The sequence below is a fragment of the Gopherus evgoodei genome, chromosome 15, assembly GCF_007399415.2.
Source record: "Gopherus evgoodei ecotype Sinaloan lineage chromosome 15, rGopEvg1_v1.p, whole genome shotgun sequence".
NCBI lineage: Eukaryota > Metazoa > Chordata > Testudines > Testudinidae > Gopherus > Gopherus evgoodei.
In genome coordinates, this window is record NC_044336.1 from 25826721 (window position 1) to 25844465 (window position 17745).

Below are 17745 nucleotides of genomic sequence, written 5' to 3' on the forward strand. Positions count from 1 at the left end.
TGGGAAGAGTGGCAGGGAGACTGCAGCTTCCATGGACACAGCTAGGGGAGATGTGTACAAGTGCTGACGAGGCCAGGCTGGTGCTATCAATATGATCTCAAGATCTGGAGGGAAGGCGCTCAGGAGTACTTTGTGAATGAGCAGTGTGGGTAGAAAGGCATATAGGAGACAACCTCCCCATGGGAGAAGGAATGCGTCCACGCTGGAGCCTGGGCAGTGATTCTGGAAGGAGCAAAACTACTGGCACTTCCTGTTGTATCATGTGACGAAGATGTCTATCTGGGGAAAGCGATTGAAATTGTGACTCCGGGCAAAGGGACCACTCGCGGCTGTGTAACAACCTGCTGAGGTGGTCTGCCAGCTCGTTCTGTACCTCAGGGAGGTACGACACCCGCAGGTGTATTGAATGTTCTACACCGAAGTCCCATAGCATGAGGGCTTCCTGGCATGGAGAGAGGAGCATACACCTCCATTTGTTGATGTAGAACATTGCTGCTGTATCGTTCATCATGACTGATACACATTGAACCGTTAAGTATGCCCGGAAGGTCTGGCACGTCAGGCACACCGCTCTCAGCTCTCTGACTTTGATGTGGAGACCCAGGTCCGCCTGAGACCAGAGACCCTGAGTCCTGCGGTCTCCCAGATGTGCTCCCCAGCCCAAGTCTGATGCATCCGTCACTAGTGACAGAGACGGGTGCGAGCTGGAGAAGGGGAGCCCTGAGCATACCTCCTGAGAGTCGAGCCACCACAGGAGGGAGTCGAAGACCGGGTGAGGCAGAGTCACGATCCTGTCCAACTTGACATGCCAAACTCATGGGGAAAAAAAAAAAAAAAGGCAGAAATTGGGCTTGTTTTGGGTTTAATTGGCTTGTGAGTTGCTTGTTGGCTAGTTTTTTACTTGAAGCTTTTTTGGCTTGAGGTTTGTAGCTTGCTGCCTTTTTTTTTTGGATCAGCTCCCAGCAAGCAGGGGCAAGTGGGGGGAGGAGAGAGGGGTGCACAGTGGGCCCACCACAGTCCCAGACTTCATGCTGGGGGGATCTAGTCACCTAGAGTGTCGGGGTTCTTAGGGATTGGCTTGTTTTGGCTTTGTTTTGAAACAGGATTAGCTTGATTTTTGGCTTATTTTGAAAGTCGGGTTGCATATTTACCGCGTGAAAGTTGGCAACTGTGTCCCCAAGCTGTCCTGGGCTGGGAGATACACTGACGTGAGCCACAACTGAAGCGGTCGGAGCCTGAGTCTGGCGTGCTGCACCACGTAGGTAACGACAGCCATGGGTCTGAGAACCATCAGGCAGTTTCTCGCTATGGTGGTAAGAAACTGTTTGAGGCCTCAGATGATATCAGTTAAGTGCTGAAATGACTAAGAGGGACAAATTCCTCCCCACTTTGTTCCTTTGAACTTTCCCTATTAAAAATGACTATTGAACGCCCTGAAATCAATTCTCTGGAACAGCTGTTTTACATGCTCTCCTGCTGGCAGAAGTGTGCGGCAGGGAGGAAGGGGACTTTCTAGGTTTTTTCACCCAATAGTTCCCCCGCCCCTGAGCGAAAACCACCTGCTGAAATAAAGTCTGGGACCTAACTGTTAAATGTTCCAACTGGAAAAGGTCCTAACAGTCCCTTTCCTGTGATCTCATTCCCTGTGGAGGCAGCCAGCCTTCATCGCAGTGCTGACTGGAACCATTCTTCATCCAACGTTGCACCAGAGAGCAGGTCGCATGGTTAACAGGTGGGAGAGCTTTCCCCTCTGCCACCACAGCCCCAGACCCGCACAAGCATACCCGAATTGTACAGCAGCTTTCCGAATCCTGGATGCCACTTTGAGCAAAAAGGTAGCACAACTTACGAGGAAGCCTAGCTATGTAACACTTATCAGTAGCTGTGAATTCATGTACCATGGTACCCTCCGAGTCCAGCAGTCGCCTTCAGAGAGTTGCCAGGAATGTGTGTATGAAAAAAAGTTTCTACATCTTGTTTGTTTTTGAAGCCTCCCTGATGTAATTCAAGATATGCACGTTAGTGATGCCTGCACTTCAGAAGAGTCTGAGACTTTGCATAAATATACAGAACACCAGATACTTCTCCAAAATATTATCCAAACCCCCTGGATCTGGAAATTATAACAATTTTAAACATCTCTAGCATACTATAGTCAAGGATCTCAAAGCACTTGATAAACATGAAAATCCTTCCACAGCCCCCTTGCAAGGTAGGTATAACGAAGCCTGATGTGAAGATGGAGAAACTGAGGCACAAAGTTGAAGCAAGTTGCACAATGTCATACAGCAATGTAGGGTCAAGAACAGAACCCGTATTATCCCCATCTCATTTTTCAAACACTAGACAATGGTCCTGCATGGGTATATCTCCGTGTCCAAAACTGATGTGTATTTGGGTGCATACCCTCCACTCCATCTCTATGGCAACCCTGTGGGTTCTTACAGGCTGGTGCCTCTCTCCTCAAGCCATCCTCCCACATGCGAGAGACATTGTGTCCAATGGTTACTTAGCAAACACTCCCTGATAAGCTCACCAGCCCGTCACCATGGAGTATTGCAATACAGGTTGGAAACAGGGTCCCAGACACTTATATTTTAATCAAGCCATAAAAGAGGGAAAGACGGACTTCAAAACCCATGGTTCACATCTGACTTAGGATGCAGATCGTAAGCGCTTTAGTCAGGAACTCATTTCCCCTATGTTTATACCGTGCCCAGAACAATGAAGCCAGATGCAGCAGGCCTTTAGGCACCAGGGCCGGCTTTAGGGCGATTCAGCCCCCGCAGCCCTAACAGGGTTCCTCCGCCGAAATGCAGCCGAAGACAGCGGCAACGATCAAGCTGCTGCCGAAATCCCAGCATTGTCGGCGGCAGCAGCAGCTCAATCATTGCCGCTGTCTTCGGTGGCATTTCAGCAGAGGGACCTTCCTCCACAACAGCAATTGAGCTGCTGCTGAAGACAGTGGCAGGACTTCGGCTGCAGTTCCTTCGAATCCGGCCCCGCGGTGCCTAAAGCCGGCCCTGTTAGGCACCACCAAAGTACACATGTAAACTAGTAAGTGGAATGAGTTTAGTGGCTTCCAGCTCATTTATGGCGTACTCCTGTCCCACTCACAACAGCATCACCCTGGTCAGCGTAATGAGCTTCCTCTGCCCAGCAGAGGTCCAAAACCAAAACTGCCACCAGATCCAGGGGGTCTGGATAATACTTTTGAGAAGTATCTGGTTGTTCGTATGTTTATGCAAAGCCTCAATCTTCTGAAGCGCAGCCACCACTCACATGCATATCCTACGCTGGAGGGGCACTGGAAAGCTGCGCCTTAAATTTCTCTGCTCTTGGCTTCAGCCAGCGTTATTCAGTCAGTCTCTGCATGCGGAGGACTACAATTCATCCCAATATTTGTACAACAGAAAAATGAGGACACTGCTCAATCCTCCACATACCTGCTGCGCTCTTGGTCTTGAAATCAGCCAAAGGGGCATGGCCTCTATCAGCGACCTGCAGGATGCTAAAACAGCTCAGCGCTATCCAACGGTGTGGGAGGACCAGCACAATGTAAGTGCTTCTCAGCAATGTTTTCCCGCAGCCTCTGCGGCCGGTGCCACTCTGCATGTTTCAAAGCAGCCAGGCATGAAGCCCCTTCACAAACCTCAGGATGATGACCATTTAAGAGGCAGCATATATTGGCATCAAAGTGGAACTGAAGATGCTCACAAAAAAGATAATGCTGGATTGCGAGGCAGACCCAGCTCTGTCTCTTTGTGCCTAGAGCGAAGTTAACTTGGAACCAGAGCATTTGAAATGAGTTTAAAAAATAGTCAGAGGCTACGGATCTGGATCTGCTCTGTTTGGATAGTAACTCATTGACTCTTCTCTAGTGGCATGATACTTTGAACTCTGCAAAACACTAATTATTAAACACTTTTCTAATTTATTTAGATTGCCCTTGCATATTACATGTAACAATATTTAATGAAAAATTACATTAAATGGAAGGACAGATTAAAAATATAGCATAAAGTTTCCTTACCTGTGCAACTAACAATAAATTAGGGTGCATCTACACTTGAATTTTTAAGTTGTGTTTTAACAAGTATTAAACAACATGACTACAAATCCTAGTGTAGACGCTATACTAGATGTTCGTTCCTGGACTTCAGCTGAGGGTTAAACACAACTAGGGACATATATTCACCCTGTCTACACCAGAATTTACAATTGTGTAAATTAACACAACTAAAAATTCAAGTCTAGACATCCTTTAGGGGATTAGAACCATCAATTCCACCACCCATGAAGTTTGCATTGTGAAATTAGACTGGTCAGGCTCACTTCCAGGTCCATATGCACTAGTGCAAAGCTCATGGTTACTCGGACTGCACACAGAGATGTTGCAGAGTAGGGTTTAAAACTTTACCAGAAAAGGTTAGTATTGATTTTTTAAAAATATATTAAAACAGAAAATATGGGTTCGGGGGTTTTATTAAGATTTCTTTTTTTAAAGAACGCACACCCCAAATACTGCATTTGAGGCTCAAGCTACTGCTCTCCCCATGTTCCTTTGCACTGATTTTCTCTTACCAAGTTGGCTTTAGTAATCCATTCTGTTCTAGCAGAAGAGGTCAAAAGCGTTTCCCATCTGGTGGTTATTTGGTAGCCTGCATGAAATGGTCTCTATACATATAAAATCCACCCTCAACTGCACTAGTTACTTAGATAAGATCTCTGGGGCCATTTTTTTGGTACATGCATACATAATGCCTACCACAGTGGGATCTTAACTCCCGACTGGGACTGCCCTACCACAACACAAAAAAAGTCTCAGAGAGGGCAAGGAGTGCATCGGCACAACTACTGGACTCACATTTAGCGATGGTATCTATGGACCAGAACTCATGGTTCCTGGGCAGGGAGCTATGGAGAGATTGCACGGCTGCAACACTTGATGGAGCCATGTGGGCACAGAGGACTTCCCAGCGAGGCAGTGCAGCCTGGAATCAGGAGACCTATGTTCTATTCCCAGCTGTCATTGATCTGCTGGGTGACTTTGGGCAAGTCACATCACTGCCCTGTGCCTCAGTTTCCCCATCTGCAAAATGGGGATCATGACATTGACATTCTTTATAAAGATCCCTGAGATCTACAGGTGAAAAGCACTAGATAAGAACTATGTATTACATTTTCCAGACTAGCCCACCTAACACTAAGTATACCAACATTGAAGATGGAGGCAGAAAAGATTAGAAAGAACTACGAGGAGTATATTTAGACCCAGATTTTATCCCGTCAGCTGACCTAACAAGTCAGGCTTGACAAATAAGTTCGGATTTTGTTTTCTTTTGCCATTTTGTAGAACTAAATCCCCTAGCTTTAGGATTACTTCTGTGCTGTAAGCCTTTGAACAAACACTGAATAATCAACCTTCTAAGCTCTCCTGGTGAGAGCAAGCTCTATCCACACAACCAGGGCCAATGATTTAAAGAGCAATTACACTGCAAACATGGCTCTTATCAGCATGATCAATATCTGTATCTGGAAAAGCTTCCTAGTAGGGGAAATAAAACATTGATTTTTAGTGAAAAGGCATATTCCACCATCCTGTGCCATATACCACATTCAAAAGAGGCCTTGACAAAACAGTCTTGTTTTAGCACACAGAAAAGCCAAATTGAAATGTGTCAAAATCAGAAGAGAAAGATCAACAGCATAAACTGTAAGACAGCACCCTATAATTAGGAAAATTTTAAGATTTTTAAAGCCAGTTTCCAGAAACACCAAGTCACCAGGAATTTTTTTCTGACAGCACCTGCACAGCCGGACCCCTATTCAACAGCAGCTCCCGCACCGCTGGCATGACTGGGACAGGAGCAGAGCTTACGCCAATTAAACAGATGCTCAGTGGAACTAGCATCTGAGGGCAGCGCAGTCTAGAGGCTATAACACAGGACCAGTCCTCCGGCAGTCCAGCGTTGCAATCCCGGTGCTGCCCTCAATAAATTGCAAAGCCCTGATCAACTCAGTTTTTCCTTCCTTTATTTCTGAAATGGGGGTGGTTCTTAACTCCCCGATGAGGCTGTTTTTTCAGCACCATGCAGAGGGAAAGCACTGCACAAGTGCTACGCATTGTTATTCTGTTACACAATGCCCCCAACACTCACTTGTCTGCATCTGGAAAGGTTTCTTTTCCTTTTGTTCTTGGGCTGTGGATGGGTTTAAGCACTGGGAAAGCAATCAGAGCCTGCCAGCCCTAAGCACTTCCCAAGCTTCCCCACCAAAGGCTAAGGAGAAAACCCCAAAGCAGCACTTAATATGTTCATATATAAAAACTTCCTCTTCACCTGGCCACACTGGAGTTTCTACCATATGAACAGGTCACTCGACAGTACAATGGTTTCCTCACTTTATGGCAGGATCCACTTCGGCTGCCCTGAACAGATTTAAGCCCAATAAGGGGGAATCAGGGAGCGCTCAAGAGGAATGTTTATAAACCTTGCATGGGTGTGGGGCAGCTAAATTTGTTCTCCACATTTTGGTCCCTTTGTTGTTCCAGCCTTTGGCATCCCAGATGCAAACCTGAAAACTGCACTGCAGATGCTCATTGGAGTTTGTTCGCACAGTCGAAGCCAACGCAAATCATTCTTGGCACAACTGGGCTATGGCTTCACAAATCACTTAAATATCCTTACAATATCTTTATAATGCAGAGACGGATCCTCCCCACTTTGCTAAAGGAATAAATCCCATCTTTTAAAAAAGCCCTCAATATGCTTTCATACATCTGCCCTGAAATTTCTCCTGAATTAATATTCCCGAGGTCTTTGAGCTCCAGAAATCTGGCTTTCATTTCTCTTCTCATTCTCAGAGGAACGAAAAGTGATTCGCATCCCCAGTCAAATAAGAAATCATACAGAGAAAATACATAAATGATTGTGTTTAATGAATGAAGCAGAGGAAGAGGTGCTGAATGGGTTAGTTGATCAGACTGCACTGCAATGAAACTTGAGATTGAAGGAGTTCTTCAATTTACTGAAATCTATTTCCCCCTTTTTAACAGAGCTTCCCATTCTGCTAACCAAGTTCCATTTAACTCTTTGGAGATGGTGCTATTTCTCACACAATCACAGATTATTAGGGTTGGAAGGGACCTCAGGAAATCATCTAGTCCAACCTCCTGCTCAAAGCAGGACCAATCCCCACTCCCCTAAATGGCCCCCTCAAGGATTGAACTTACAACCCTGGGTTTAGCAGGCCAATGCTCAAATCACTGAGCCATCCCTCCCCTGTCATTCCAGTCCAGGCAGCTTCCAGGAGATGAGACAAAGAGGTTGTGACACACAGACAGAAGTTTTTTTGGTGCGGTGCATGCATGCCTGCCTCTGGGAAGGATGTTTTGGTATCTTCATGACTTGATCAATGCCAGGTATGCTAGTGGCAGATCACGTGGGGAAGCCAGAAGTGATCACACCAGTGTCTTTTCCATCATGTCACTTTCCACCAGACTTTTTCTGCAATCATGCACATGGTCTGCCGTCATCTTCACACACACAGGCATGCCACCCCCATGCTGACTCCCACATAAGGATATTGCAGGTTGCGATCTTCATGCATGACACAATTCACATGATCACATTGATTGCATCTTCACGCTCACTCACACGTACAGAAAGTCGCATCATGCCACGTAATCAACCCTACTAGGGGAGATTACATTCCAGCTTGATCCTCTCCCATATTTCACTTTCTTGCTAAAGCACTTCTGGGCTACAGAGACAAACTGCTGAGTGACACACTGCATAATGATCCCAGTAATGAGCAAGGAGTCCAGCAGAGCGACATTACAAGAGAGATGGAGGGATGGGAAATGAGCTATCCAGTGGGCTCTTAATTTAAGTAGCTATGGAATATTAAATAAAAATAGAATTTAGAGCCCTAATAATAGGTTGCCAGGTGAAGCCAGGAAATTAAACCAGCGGAAAATATTGCTGAGAGCTAGCAAACGCAATTTGGGAACTGACTCCACTGTTTAAGGGACATACACCACAGTCAACATCTCCGTTCCTTCCACATTTGCTAGCAGACCTGAATTCATAGCATGGGTCCCAACTGAGTTTAATTAGCCTCGTAGACTAATGAATCTTGGCTAAATCAAAAGTGGTGCAGAGCCCAATAGCCACACTGTGAGGGACATGACGTCCATTTCTGACTGCCAAGAAGGCTGACTCTCGGTAGAGAATCACATGCTGTGCAAACAGATTGAACGGCTGGGGAGAGAGGTCTTGGGTGGGATCTTTCAAAACTGGGTCTGCTTTTTTCACTGACATGGCTGTGAATAGATAATGGCACTGGAGAACAGAGCAAGGCCACAAGGAGAGAGCTAGTCAAATCCCCCATTCGTTTCAAAGGAGACATTCCATAGGATCTATGAGAATTCTCCTGATCTCCCCCTAGCCTGCCTACACTGCAATCCTGGGGTGCAATCATCGTGCCACCAGACATGTCTACATTAGCTGTCTTCTAGCTAGCTCGGATACCACAGCAGCGAAACCATGGCAGATCGAGCTAACCCCCCAGGTAACTACCCAGGCTTCTAGGCGAGCTTTCAGAGCCTACACTGATGCCCGTATGCCACAGGTTCACGGCTCCGGTACCCGAGCCAACTACATTAAAGCTATCTCAAGTATGTCCACATGAGCGGCAACCAGACCCTGTGACTGCAGCGTAGACATCCCCGCACTTGCCAATGGCCAGCACCTCCCACACAGAACCAAGAGACGTACTGGATTCTAGGAGACAGACAGACAAACCCTAAAGCAACATCCTGCTAACCCTGGGCTGTGCCAGCTTCCCTGGGCCAACGGAAGAAGCTGCTACAAAAAGAGGCAGAGCCTCTGTAGTTCCCTGATAGTGCCCAAGCCAGGTCCCCAGCCTGGCGTGAACACTGTGGGAGGGATCCATCAGGGACACTTAACCTCCAGCTGACTGATGGGCATTAAAGAGCCCATGACAACTTCTGCAGACTGGGAGTCTCCCAGCCACACTAACTGCATATTGTATTAAACCTCACTCCTGAGAAAACTTATTTTGTGCTCTCTTCACTGCTTACCACCCCAGCCACATCTCAGGAAACATGGTAGTGATTCACCCTGCCTCGCTCCATATAATAGAACACCCAAAGGTCCTGTCCTGCACCAAAGACACAATAGTATTGTTGCTTTGTAGGAGTTCCTGTAACTTAAAACAGTGGAAATGATTTAAACAAAAAAACAGCAAAAAAAAAAACCCCGTTGCTGAGCTAAGAACTTGTAGGACACATTTCATCCTGGAGAGCACTGGCAACAGCCCAGAAAATAAGGATGCGTTGACAGGGAGGCCATGACAGGCGGTACTTGCATCGAACGGCAGAACACAATATTAAAAGGTGCCAAGAGGCGATTTCACATGCACTAATTTAGAAAGAGTTGGATTTTTAAAAAATAATCTATGCAGCATTTTTCGCATCCCAAGGGCTCTTTAAAGCTGTCAGCTGGACAAGACAGCAACTCCGTGGGCAAATAAAGCAGCTCTACACACTCAGCTCCCTGCCTAGGATGCTGTTTTACTGAGAAATGGAAAGGAAGGGCAAAGGCATCGGATTTCTCCCTGCCTTGTTCTGAAGCAAGGAAATACCCGGCGCACGATGCCACCTTTTCTAGTCTCAGCTAAAAACCTCTCTTTCCTGACAAATGGCACATGAATTCTCTCGAGATCTAGCACCCTCTTAGAGAGGGAGGGGAGCCCTGAAAACCAACTAGCTGAGAAGTCCTTGTGCTGATGCATCAGAAAGTTCTGCCTTGGCTCGCTCTGCCTACAAATAATCATTTAAAACGTGACATTTATGAAAACAGGGTCTTCGGCTCCTGATGTCAAGTGGGGATTGAGCATTGGGAAACAGATGAACTAAGCAAGAAAGATCCTACTCTCAAATTCCCTTAGCAATAGACCAGAGAACGGCAACAGATGATGTATACGCAGGCAGAACACAGTCTGAAGTTTTCCTGAAAATGAGATTATATTTAGCTAGGTGAGAACTGCCAGGAATCTTAACTGGCTGAGTTTGCGAGGCCTTACACGAGACTCGATGGCATTTGTCTGTCTGTCTACGTAACGGAGTAATTTTTGAACGTCACATCCTATTAGTTCCAAAGTGTCCAGGAATGTTGTAGGCATCTACAGCCAGAACTCTATTGATCTGGGGAGGTGGAAACTGGGCGGAGGGAAGCTGCTGTCACCTGTTGATGCACCCCTTAATACCTTCCAGCATTGTACCCCTGGTCATCCTCCCAACAGAATTTAACACGCTGACCCTGAGTGACAACTCCGGCAAAAAGAAGAGAAAAAATAATGAGGGAGAAGGAAAGAGAGAAAGGAGGATCTGGGAATGTACACAGCGCCCTTGGCATGGGGGAGGGGAGAACGGGGAGCACACAGAGCCACTGGCATCAGGGAGATTATGACAGAATGTGGGGAGCTGCAAGGGGTCCCTGAAATAGAAGAGGATGGGATGGTGGCACCCAACTAGCTTGTAGGGGAAGTGGAGAGTTGCAGGGAGCAATGCTGCATGCAATACGCTCATCTTGCACAAGCTTCCAAGCGTGTGATCCCCTGAGCAGTGTAAATCCAGAGCGACTCCACTGAAGTCAATGAATTACTCTAGATTTACATTGGTTAAACAGCAGAATTTGGTCCAGAGTGTGTATTACCTACGAGCTTAGCATGCATGTATGTACATTTTCCTTATTCAATAGGAATATTAAGGCTAGAAATTTAAACAAGGTGATACAGATCATTAGCTATTTAAATGGCTACCTGGCATTAGTTTTCTTAAATCGATATTAAAATAGCCAGAGGCACTCATCTTTGATTCATTTGGATTTTAATAGCTAGCCTCAATGTGTGCTGTAAATGGTGTTTTTTCAAGCTCAGTAGCGTACCACGTGTGGTGCAAATGTGTCAACGTGATTACGAATGTAATGGGACCTTCCCAACTAGGAAAGATTACATTTTGCATAAGGAACCCATCCATTCCGTAAGCTGTAACCCTTTCATGAATATTTCATTCACATATGCCGGGTGCTGACTGAAAATCATGGCAATGAATCAAATAGTCTTTCACCGCTGCAAAGGTTGTCCCCTCCCCCAACACTCCATCATCTTGCACATACGTAGAGCAAGGAAAGGAAAGCGTTTACGTGGTTAGCTTTTGCAAACTTCCACCCACAGCACTTTGGACATCATGCACTCTGCGAGAGACTCTCTTCCATCTCCCGAGTCACCAGCGGAGACATATTACAACAAAGGGGTGTCTACACTGCAATCGAGGGGTGCACCAACAGAGGGCTGTTACAACGGTAACATTTGCCCTTCTCTCCAACCAAAGAGAGGGAAAAAATATAAAGGGAACCTGATTTGGTTTTGTAGGCTCACCCAGGAAACTGACAGCAATTGTAAAACTTGCAAAAGAAAATTGGGATAAATTCTGCTCTTGTTGATACTGGTGTAAATCCAGATTAACTCCACTGGCTTTGCCATCTAAACACAGAGCATTCGTCACCATCAGCAAAGATTTGGTTAGCTGAGTTACTACAATTCATCACTATGAGTTGCCTTAAAGTTTTTTCACAGAAAGAAGTATGGGCTCCTGTCGGAAGGATTGTGTGTTAGGTCATGTCAAAGTATCACTAGAGTGAGTCTTAGTCTAGCTTAAAACATGGACGGGAGTCTTCCATTAACCACAACGATGCACTTCTCCCAGGACCAAGAAGGGCTTTGAAAAGCGAAAATATAATAAAGTATTTCAGAAGTTACCACTGAAAGACAGGGATGTACAAGCTCTATTGACTCAAGTCACAGACACACAGAAAAGGCTAACAATCATCACTTGCTTCTTTTGGAGTTAATGGATGTTCTGAGGCAGACGACAAGCCAAGCTTTCAGAAGAGACAAGAGAGAAGGGGGTCGATTTAGAGGAAAGATTTCATGATTACAAGGATGCAGCCAAGTAACATACTGGAAACGTTCATTCCCTATGAATTACAGCTCTATTGCCACTTGGGGCAAAAATGTACATAGCCTACCCCATCTCTCAGCTGGGTTAAGGAGTCCCCTTCTCTCCTTTATCTCATTCCTCTTTTTATCTCACTAGCTCCTTTTCCTCCATTTCTTCCCCTCTTTCAGCCTCATGTTACTTGTAGAGTTTTGCCCAGTATCTTCAGAGATGTAAAAGGGGCATTAGGTTAACGAGGCAAGCAGCTCTCTTGTACTGTCTGCTGTACAGGTTTTGATTGAAAGGGGTTTTCTTTCCGAGGGGTGGAAGATAAAAGCAGCAACTTCTGAAACCACGGCCGCCAAAGGGAGGGAGTGACCGAGGTCCAATCCAGACTTGGAAAGTGCTTACTGCGGCGCCCTCCGGACTGGCACCAGACAACGTTCTGGTGCAAATGGCAGGAGTTGACTCCAGAAAGATGCCACTGAAGGTAAAAGAGAGAGTGTATCAGTGTGATTCGATCCATCCTAATGTACCGAACCAAGACCAGGCCAGCCGCTGGAAGATAAATCAGTGTGCTCGCCGCCATGGAAATGAAGATGTTGAGGTGGTTGCACGGTTGAACACTCAACGAGAGGAAATGAAATGAGGTTGTAAGGGACTTAATGCAGGTTGCACCAACTGAAGATGAGTTGAGGAAGGTCAGGCTGCATTAGTGTGGGCACCACCAGCAGGGACCTCAGAGCCGTGTCGGTAGGATGGCTCTTGCAATGAGCGTAGATAGAAGACTACCAAGTGGAAGACCAAGGGTTGGGCTGGCATCAGCAGACCTCCAAGAAACCAACTAGCACGACAGCCTGGCATGTGATCATCAGAGTTCGAAGGAAGCTATAAAAGTCACCAATACAGAAATGGCAAGAAAGACGAGAAACTGCTTAACACAGGTAGAACAGACTGTGCATTGTCATAAGGACAACACACCTAGATTATATTCACTGTGTCATTCAGAGCGTGGGACCCTGGGTCAGGAGACCAGGGTTCTAATCCCAGCTGTGTCACTCACTCCCTAAGCAACCCCCGACAAATGACTTCACTGCACTCTGACTCAGTTTCTCCATTTGTAACAAGCCCTGAAATCCTCAGATGAAAGGTGCTGTGTAGCTCTGCAGTTGATCTGCTATAACCCCCAGATCCTTATTCATGTGTTTGAAGTTTGGCACATGCTTAAGTATTAATATGGGGGCCTCACTGAGTTGGTCAGAACCACAGAGGAGCCAGGCTTTAGGACTCAGGAAAGTTCTCTTACACTGTTCCTCGATCCCATGACTCTGGGTGGATCCCTAGAGAGTTGTGCTTGGAGCCAAGCGTGATACCTCTCTCGCTCTTCCACTAGCTCACTTGAAATGAGGGAGTCCCTAGCAAGAAACCACCTCACAGTGCAGCTTCTGTAGGAGCCACCATGTTCACTTCAGTCCACTCCACTGCTGAGGAACGTTAGCCATCTGTGCGGTGAATCCCACCTGGCATCTGAGGCACTTCATAGTCCTTCTAGTTACTGGCCTAGCTACTTGTTCACTTCTGCAACTCCTCACTGACTTCCCCTGGGAGAACTCTGCACAGGCATGGATGCGGGTGGGTGCACGCACACACGTACACATACAAAGCAAAAGGCAAATTTAAAATAGGGATCAGCCTGCATTGTGTTCCACACTCAGAAGCGGGCCCTTACCACCTGAGTACCGGCTCTGATTCTGCCCCTCCTCCTAATCCACATAGGTGCATCTCCACAACCTCCTCTGCAACCAGGCCACAGCAGGGACATTCCAGGACCGGGCTTAGGGTGCAAAGCATTTTGGCGCATACACAACCTGAACTGACCCTGTGCACCCAGCTCCTGCTGGGCCAGAGTCTAATCACTGTGGGTGAAATGCACACCCATGCAGAGGGCTTACACAGGCCGTAAGTGGTGCATGGCCCTTGGCTGGCCCCTCTGCACGTGGCTGAATTTTACCGTTTAGGGGAGTGCTTCTCATGGTGTCAAGGAATACAGACCAACATTAACACAGCCTCTGCAGCATGACCGTGCACCTGGTGATGGGAGGGGAGAGGCAATTATACCAGTCTCATGTCTGGAGACTGAATCTGGCCTTGACTTTAATACGTTGTTAGCAGTTATTAAGCCTGCATGCATATCCCCCATTGCGTTAACACTCCGAGACTAGAGATGTGCATTTCATGGCACTTCACTTTACACGTCTGCTTGAGACAGAGTACAGGCAAAACTGCTCCAGAGGAAGCATGTGTATTTTCAACATTGCTTTAAGTGACTGATCGTTTTTTTGTATAGACCTCTGCAACTGCACTCATAAAAATGAACGCAGCTCTTCTCCCACGGGCAGCAGCTTATAAAGCTGGTACCTAGAACTGCTTCAGCTAATACCCAAAGATGGAAGGTCAAAGCACTGCCAGTATAAAGCGAAAGACGACGTTCAACACTCGAGGGCAAAGTAAAACCCAGACGACATGTTTGCAGAGCGCGCACTAGAGGTCAGTCCAGATGGTATCCACACCTGCTCCAATTGCTCTTTCATCCAGTGGGAACAACATGCAGACAAGGGGGCACGAAGGCAACAGACAGACATGGAAGGAAATGGAGCAGCCTCCCCAGCTTACTGAAAAGTAGGGGACAGACTCCTGTTTTACTAGCACACAGTCAACTGCTCACAGGACTCCCCCACCCCCAATCCCATCATCTTCTTTTATGCAGCTCTAGGGTGAATCTTCCCATTTACTGAGTGGATTCACTCACTTGAAGATTCAGTAATTAAGGCCCTGATCCTCTGAACACTTATGCTCATGGCAGTAAAGTTAAGTCTCTGCATGTCTTTGCAGGATCGGGGCCCTGGTTACATAGGATTGGAGAGGCTTCCACTTTCATGCCCCTTCAATCAAGTCAATATCAGTCTCTCCACTCCACTCATCACTACCACCTTACACCTTTTAAGTCAATTTCAGAACAATGCAAGAGGTGCTGAATTTTTTTTAAGCTTACTTGTTTGGGATTTCGAAAGTTAAATTAATAATTTAACAGTGACTAATGTCAAAATTTACATTAGCAAGTACCACCATTTAGATTAATAAAATACCCATTATGTGCCCTGAGAAATTTCACAAGAACGCAGCTGTTAAGTTCTTGATAGGCTTAGTAAAAGCTGCTAATTAACAAGTTGCTGTCTGTCTCTATTTGCCATCGGTCTTCTTGGCAATCACACTGTCATGTGAAAATAGCAAGTTCATCCCAACAAAACAAAAAACTAAGAAAAATATCACGGAAGAGAAAAGGGTATTGATTTGTTGTCATTTTTAAAAAATTTCCCCAGAGAGAGCGAACCAACAGTGCATAATGGAAAGTTTCTGTTCTCAAAACGACTTCCATGGTTTTCATCTACAACCACGAGCAGATGCATGTACAAAACAGAGCAGCTCTGAACGTACAGAAAAATGCATGATTATTTTAAGAGTGAAATTAAATTATATTTAGGACATAAAATTGCCAGCATGTTAAATGCTCCAAAGTAATAGAATTATCAGCTGGGATATCAGTCTGGACTTGTTAAAGGAGCTTAAAGACATGACACATCTAAATCCCCTGGTAACTGGACACCTAACCCCCTTAGGCTCCTTTCAAAACCTGTCTAAATTTTTAAGAAGTTAAAAACACTCTGGTTCAGAACAGTTTTCCATAAAGAATGCAACTATATAATAAAGAATAAAACCTCACCTGAGAAGCTAATGGAGCAATTCTTTGCAGAAAGACTCACTTCTTTATTGGATGCGCTCCCATCTCCATACTTGGAGGGGAGAAACTAGGGTAGTGTCTAGTGTACCAGATATGCTTAAACTCAAGAAAAATACTAAAGCAGTGAGACTATTTTTCACTAGTCATTTATCAAACTACGTTTTTCTGCCTGGTGCAGACTCTCAGTAGCTACAGAAAGAAAATCCTATTAGATCGCATTCATCTTCCCACGTAGGAAGGATCTAGACCCCCTGTAGAAGACACATCAAGTGTTGCACCCATATCATATCTGATCTTCATTATACGGCCATGTAAGCACTGAACACACTCACCTAAAAGTGGGAAGCTTTAACATGCTTTCAGATTACAAAATTAGATCAGAAGTTCCCACTGGTTTTTCAAAAAAACTGTTAAAAAGAAAAAAATATTCCCCAAGACAGGACATTTTTATTCCACGTTCTAACAGCTACCACTTCTATTATCCTCCAAAATACAGAGCCACAAAGTGACCATCAGTCATGGCCCATAATTACAGCAAGCCGTCACTGATGCATACAATTCAGCATGGGAAGGCAAAAGTGACCCGGCCGCCCACTCCTTCCCAGCTGAAAAACTATTATCTCAAGGTAAGGGAATTTCATTTCACTGTCAAATTAGATGTCTAATTATTAATAATTCATGCAAGTGGTTTTGAGAACTGAAGGAGAAACAGAAGCAATGATTCTTGGGCTAGATGCCAGCCTGTGCCAAGAAAGAAAGAGGGAGAAAGCGTGTGTGTGCACTGAAGTGAATTAAATTTCAAGTATATTTGTATTATAGTCTGTGAGCCAATTTATTTGAGTTCTAACTCTGCTGTTGGTATATGACAGGATGCTTGCCTGAATGAAGCCCAGTTCTACCTATCCGGATGGAGAGCTCATTCCCATAGTCCTGGTGATATGTCGGCTCGGGGTCATACTTCTCTTTCACAGCTCTCGGATCGTAGCTCCTAGACAAGGTGGCGTGGGGATGTTCACTGATGCCCTGAAATGGATTAAAGGGAAATTTAACATTGTTTCCATGTACGAGTGTGCGTCTTCCTCTCTCTACATTCCCCCCCAACCCAATGCTCCAAGACAACTTCAGAATCTTCTGGATTTGGTTCACACCTCCCCGAGTTTTGGATTCAAACCAACTCAAAGGGAAGCCATCAAGCTTTGCAAGGTTTCGCTGCAAATCAAGACGACAGAATCAAGCTCACTGAGAAGCCTGATGACCTTCAGTATGTCCTTCCACAAACTGGGCCTGAGTTAAAAACTTTATGTAGTTAAAAACTAAACCAGACAGGTTTCACAAACTGTCAGGTTTCATAGGCCAGTTCCAGAAAGCGGCAGTTTTAAGACTTTGTGGGTTTGCAAGAACTGGAATTCTGACTCCAGCCTTCATCTGCAAACCTAATGCATTTCATAGAAGCTTCTGCATTGGCTGTACTCAATATATCGGGATGGATCTGGCAGTGAAAAAGCGGCAGGAACCAGGATTTTAAAAAACACAACGATGTTAATTTCATGCCCATATACTCATGAATATACACCAGGTTTCAAAACAAACTCCAAATGCCACCTTTTTTTAAGAAAAAAAAATCAATATAATTCAAGTATAGTTACAGTGAGAAAACCGTCTAAACATACAGTACCTTACCCTGCTGACAAACCGTGTGCTGCCATCAGCACTGTTGAGCCAATACAACTACAGAACAGCGAGCTGGATTGTTTTCTGGCTCACGCGTGGTCAAAACTGCACATGGAGCCTTGCACTGCACTTCAGGAATGCAGGCAGAAAACATTCGATTTGGATTTTCAGGCCCCTTTCAGGAGAACACAAAAACACACATGCTTAACTTTAAGCATCTGCTGATGCCCATTGACTGCAACAGAACTTA

The 17745-nt window shown here is 45.6% G+C and overlaps 1 protein-coding gene across 7 annotated transcripts in view; it reads right to left on the reverse strand.

The window, feature by feature from the left end:
* The window catches only part of SLC39A11 (solute carrier family 39 member 11), a 415701-nt gene that overhangs the window by 320064 nt on the left and 77892 nt on the right, over positions 1 to 17745 (reverse strand). For 6 of the 7 annotated variants that reach the window (XM_030534252.1, XM_030534246.1, XM_030534248.1 and 3 more), the window contains one exon: positions 16703 to 16847. In XM_030534252.1, coding sequence (XP_030390112.1) covers positions 16703 to 16847 — 145 coding nt within the window. The remainder of the gene's footprint in view (positions 1 to 16702; positions 16848 to 17745) is intronic. The other variant, XM_030534250.1, reaches the window with a different exon arrangement.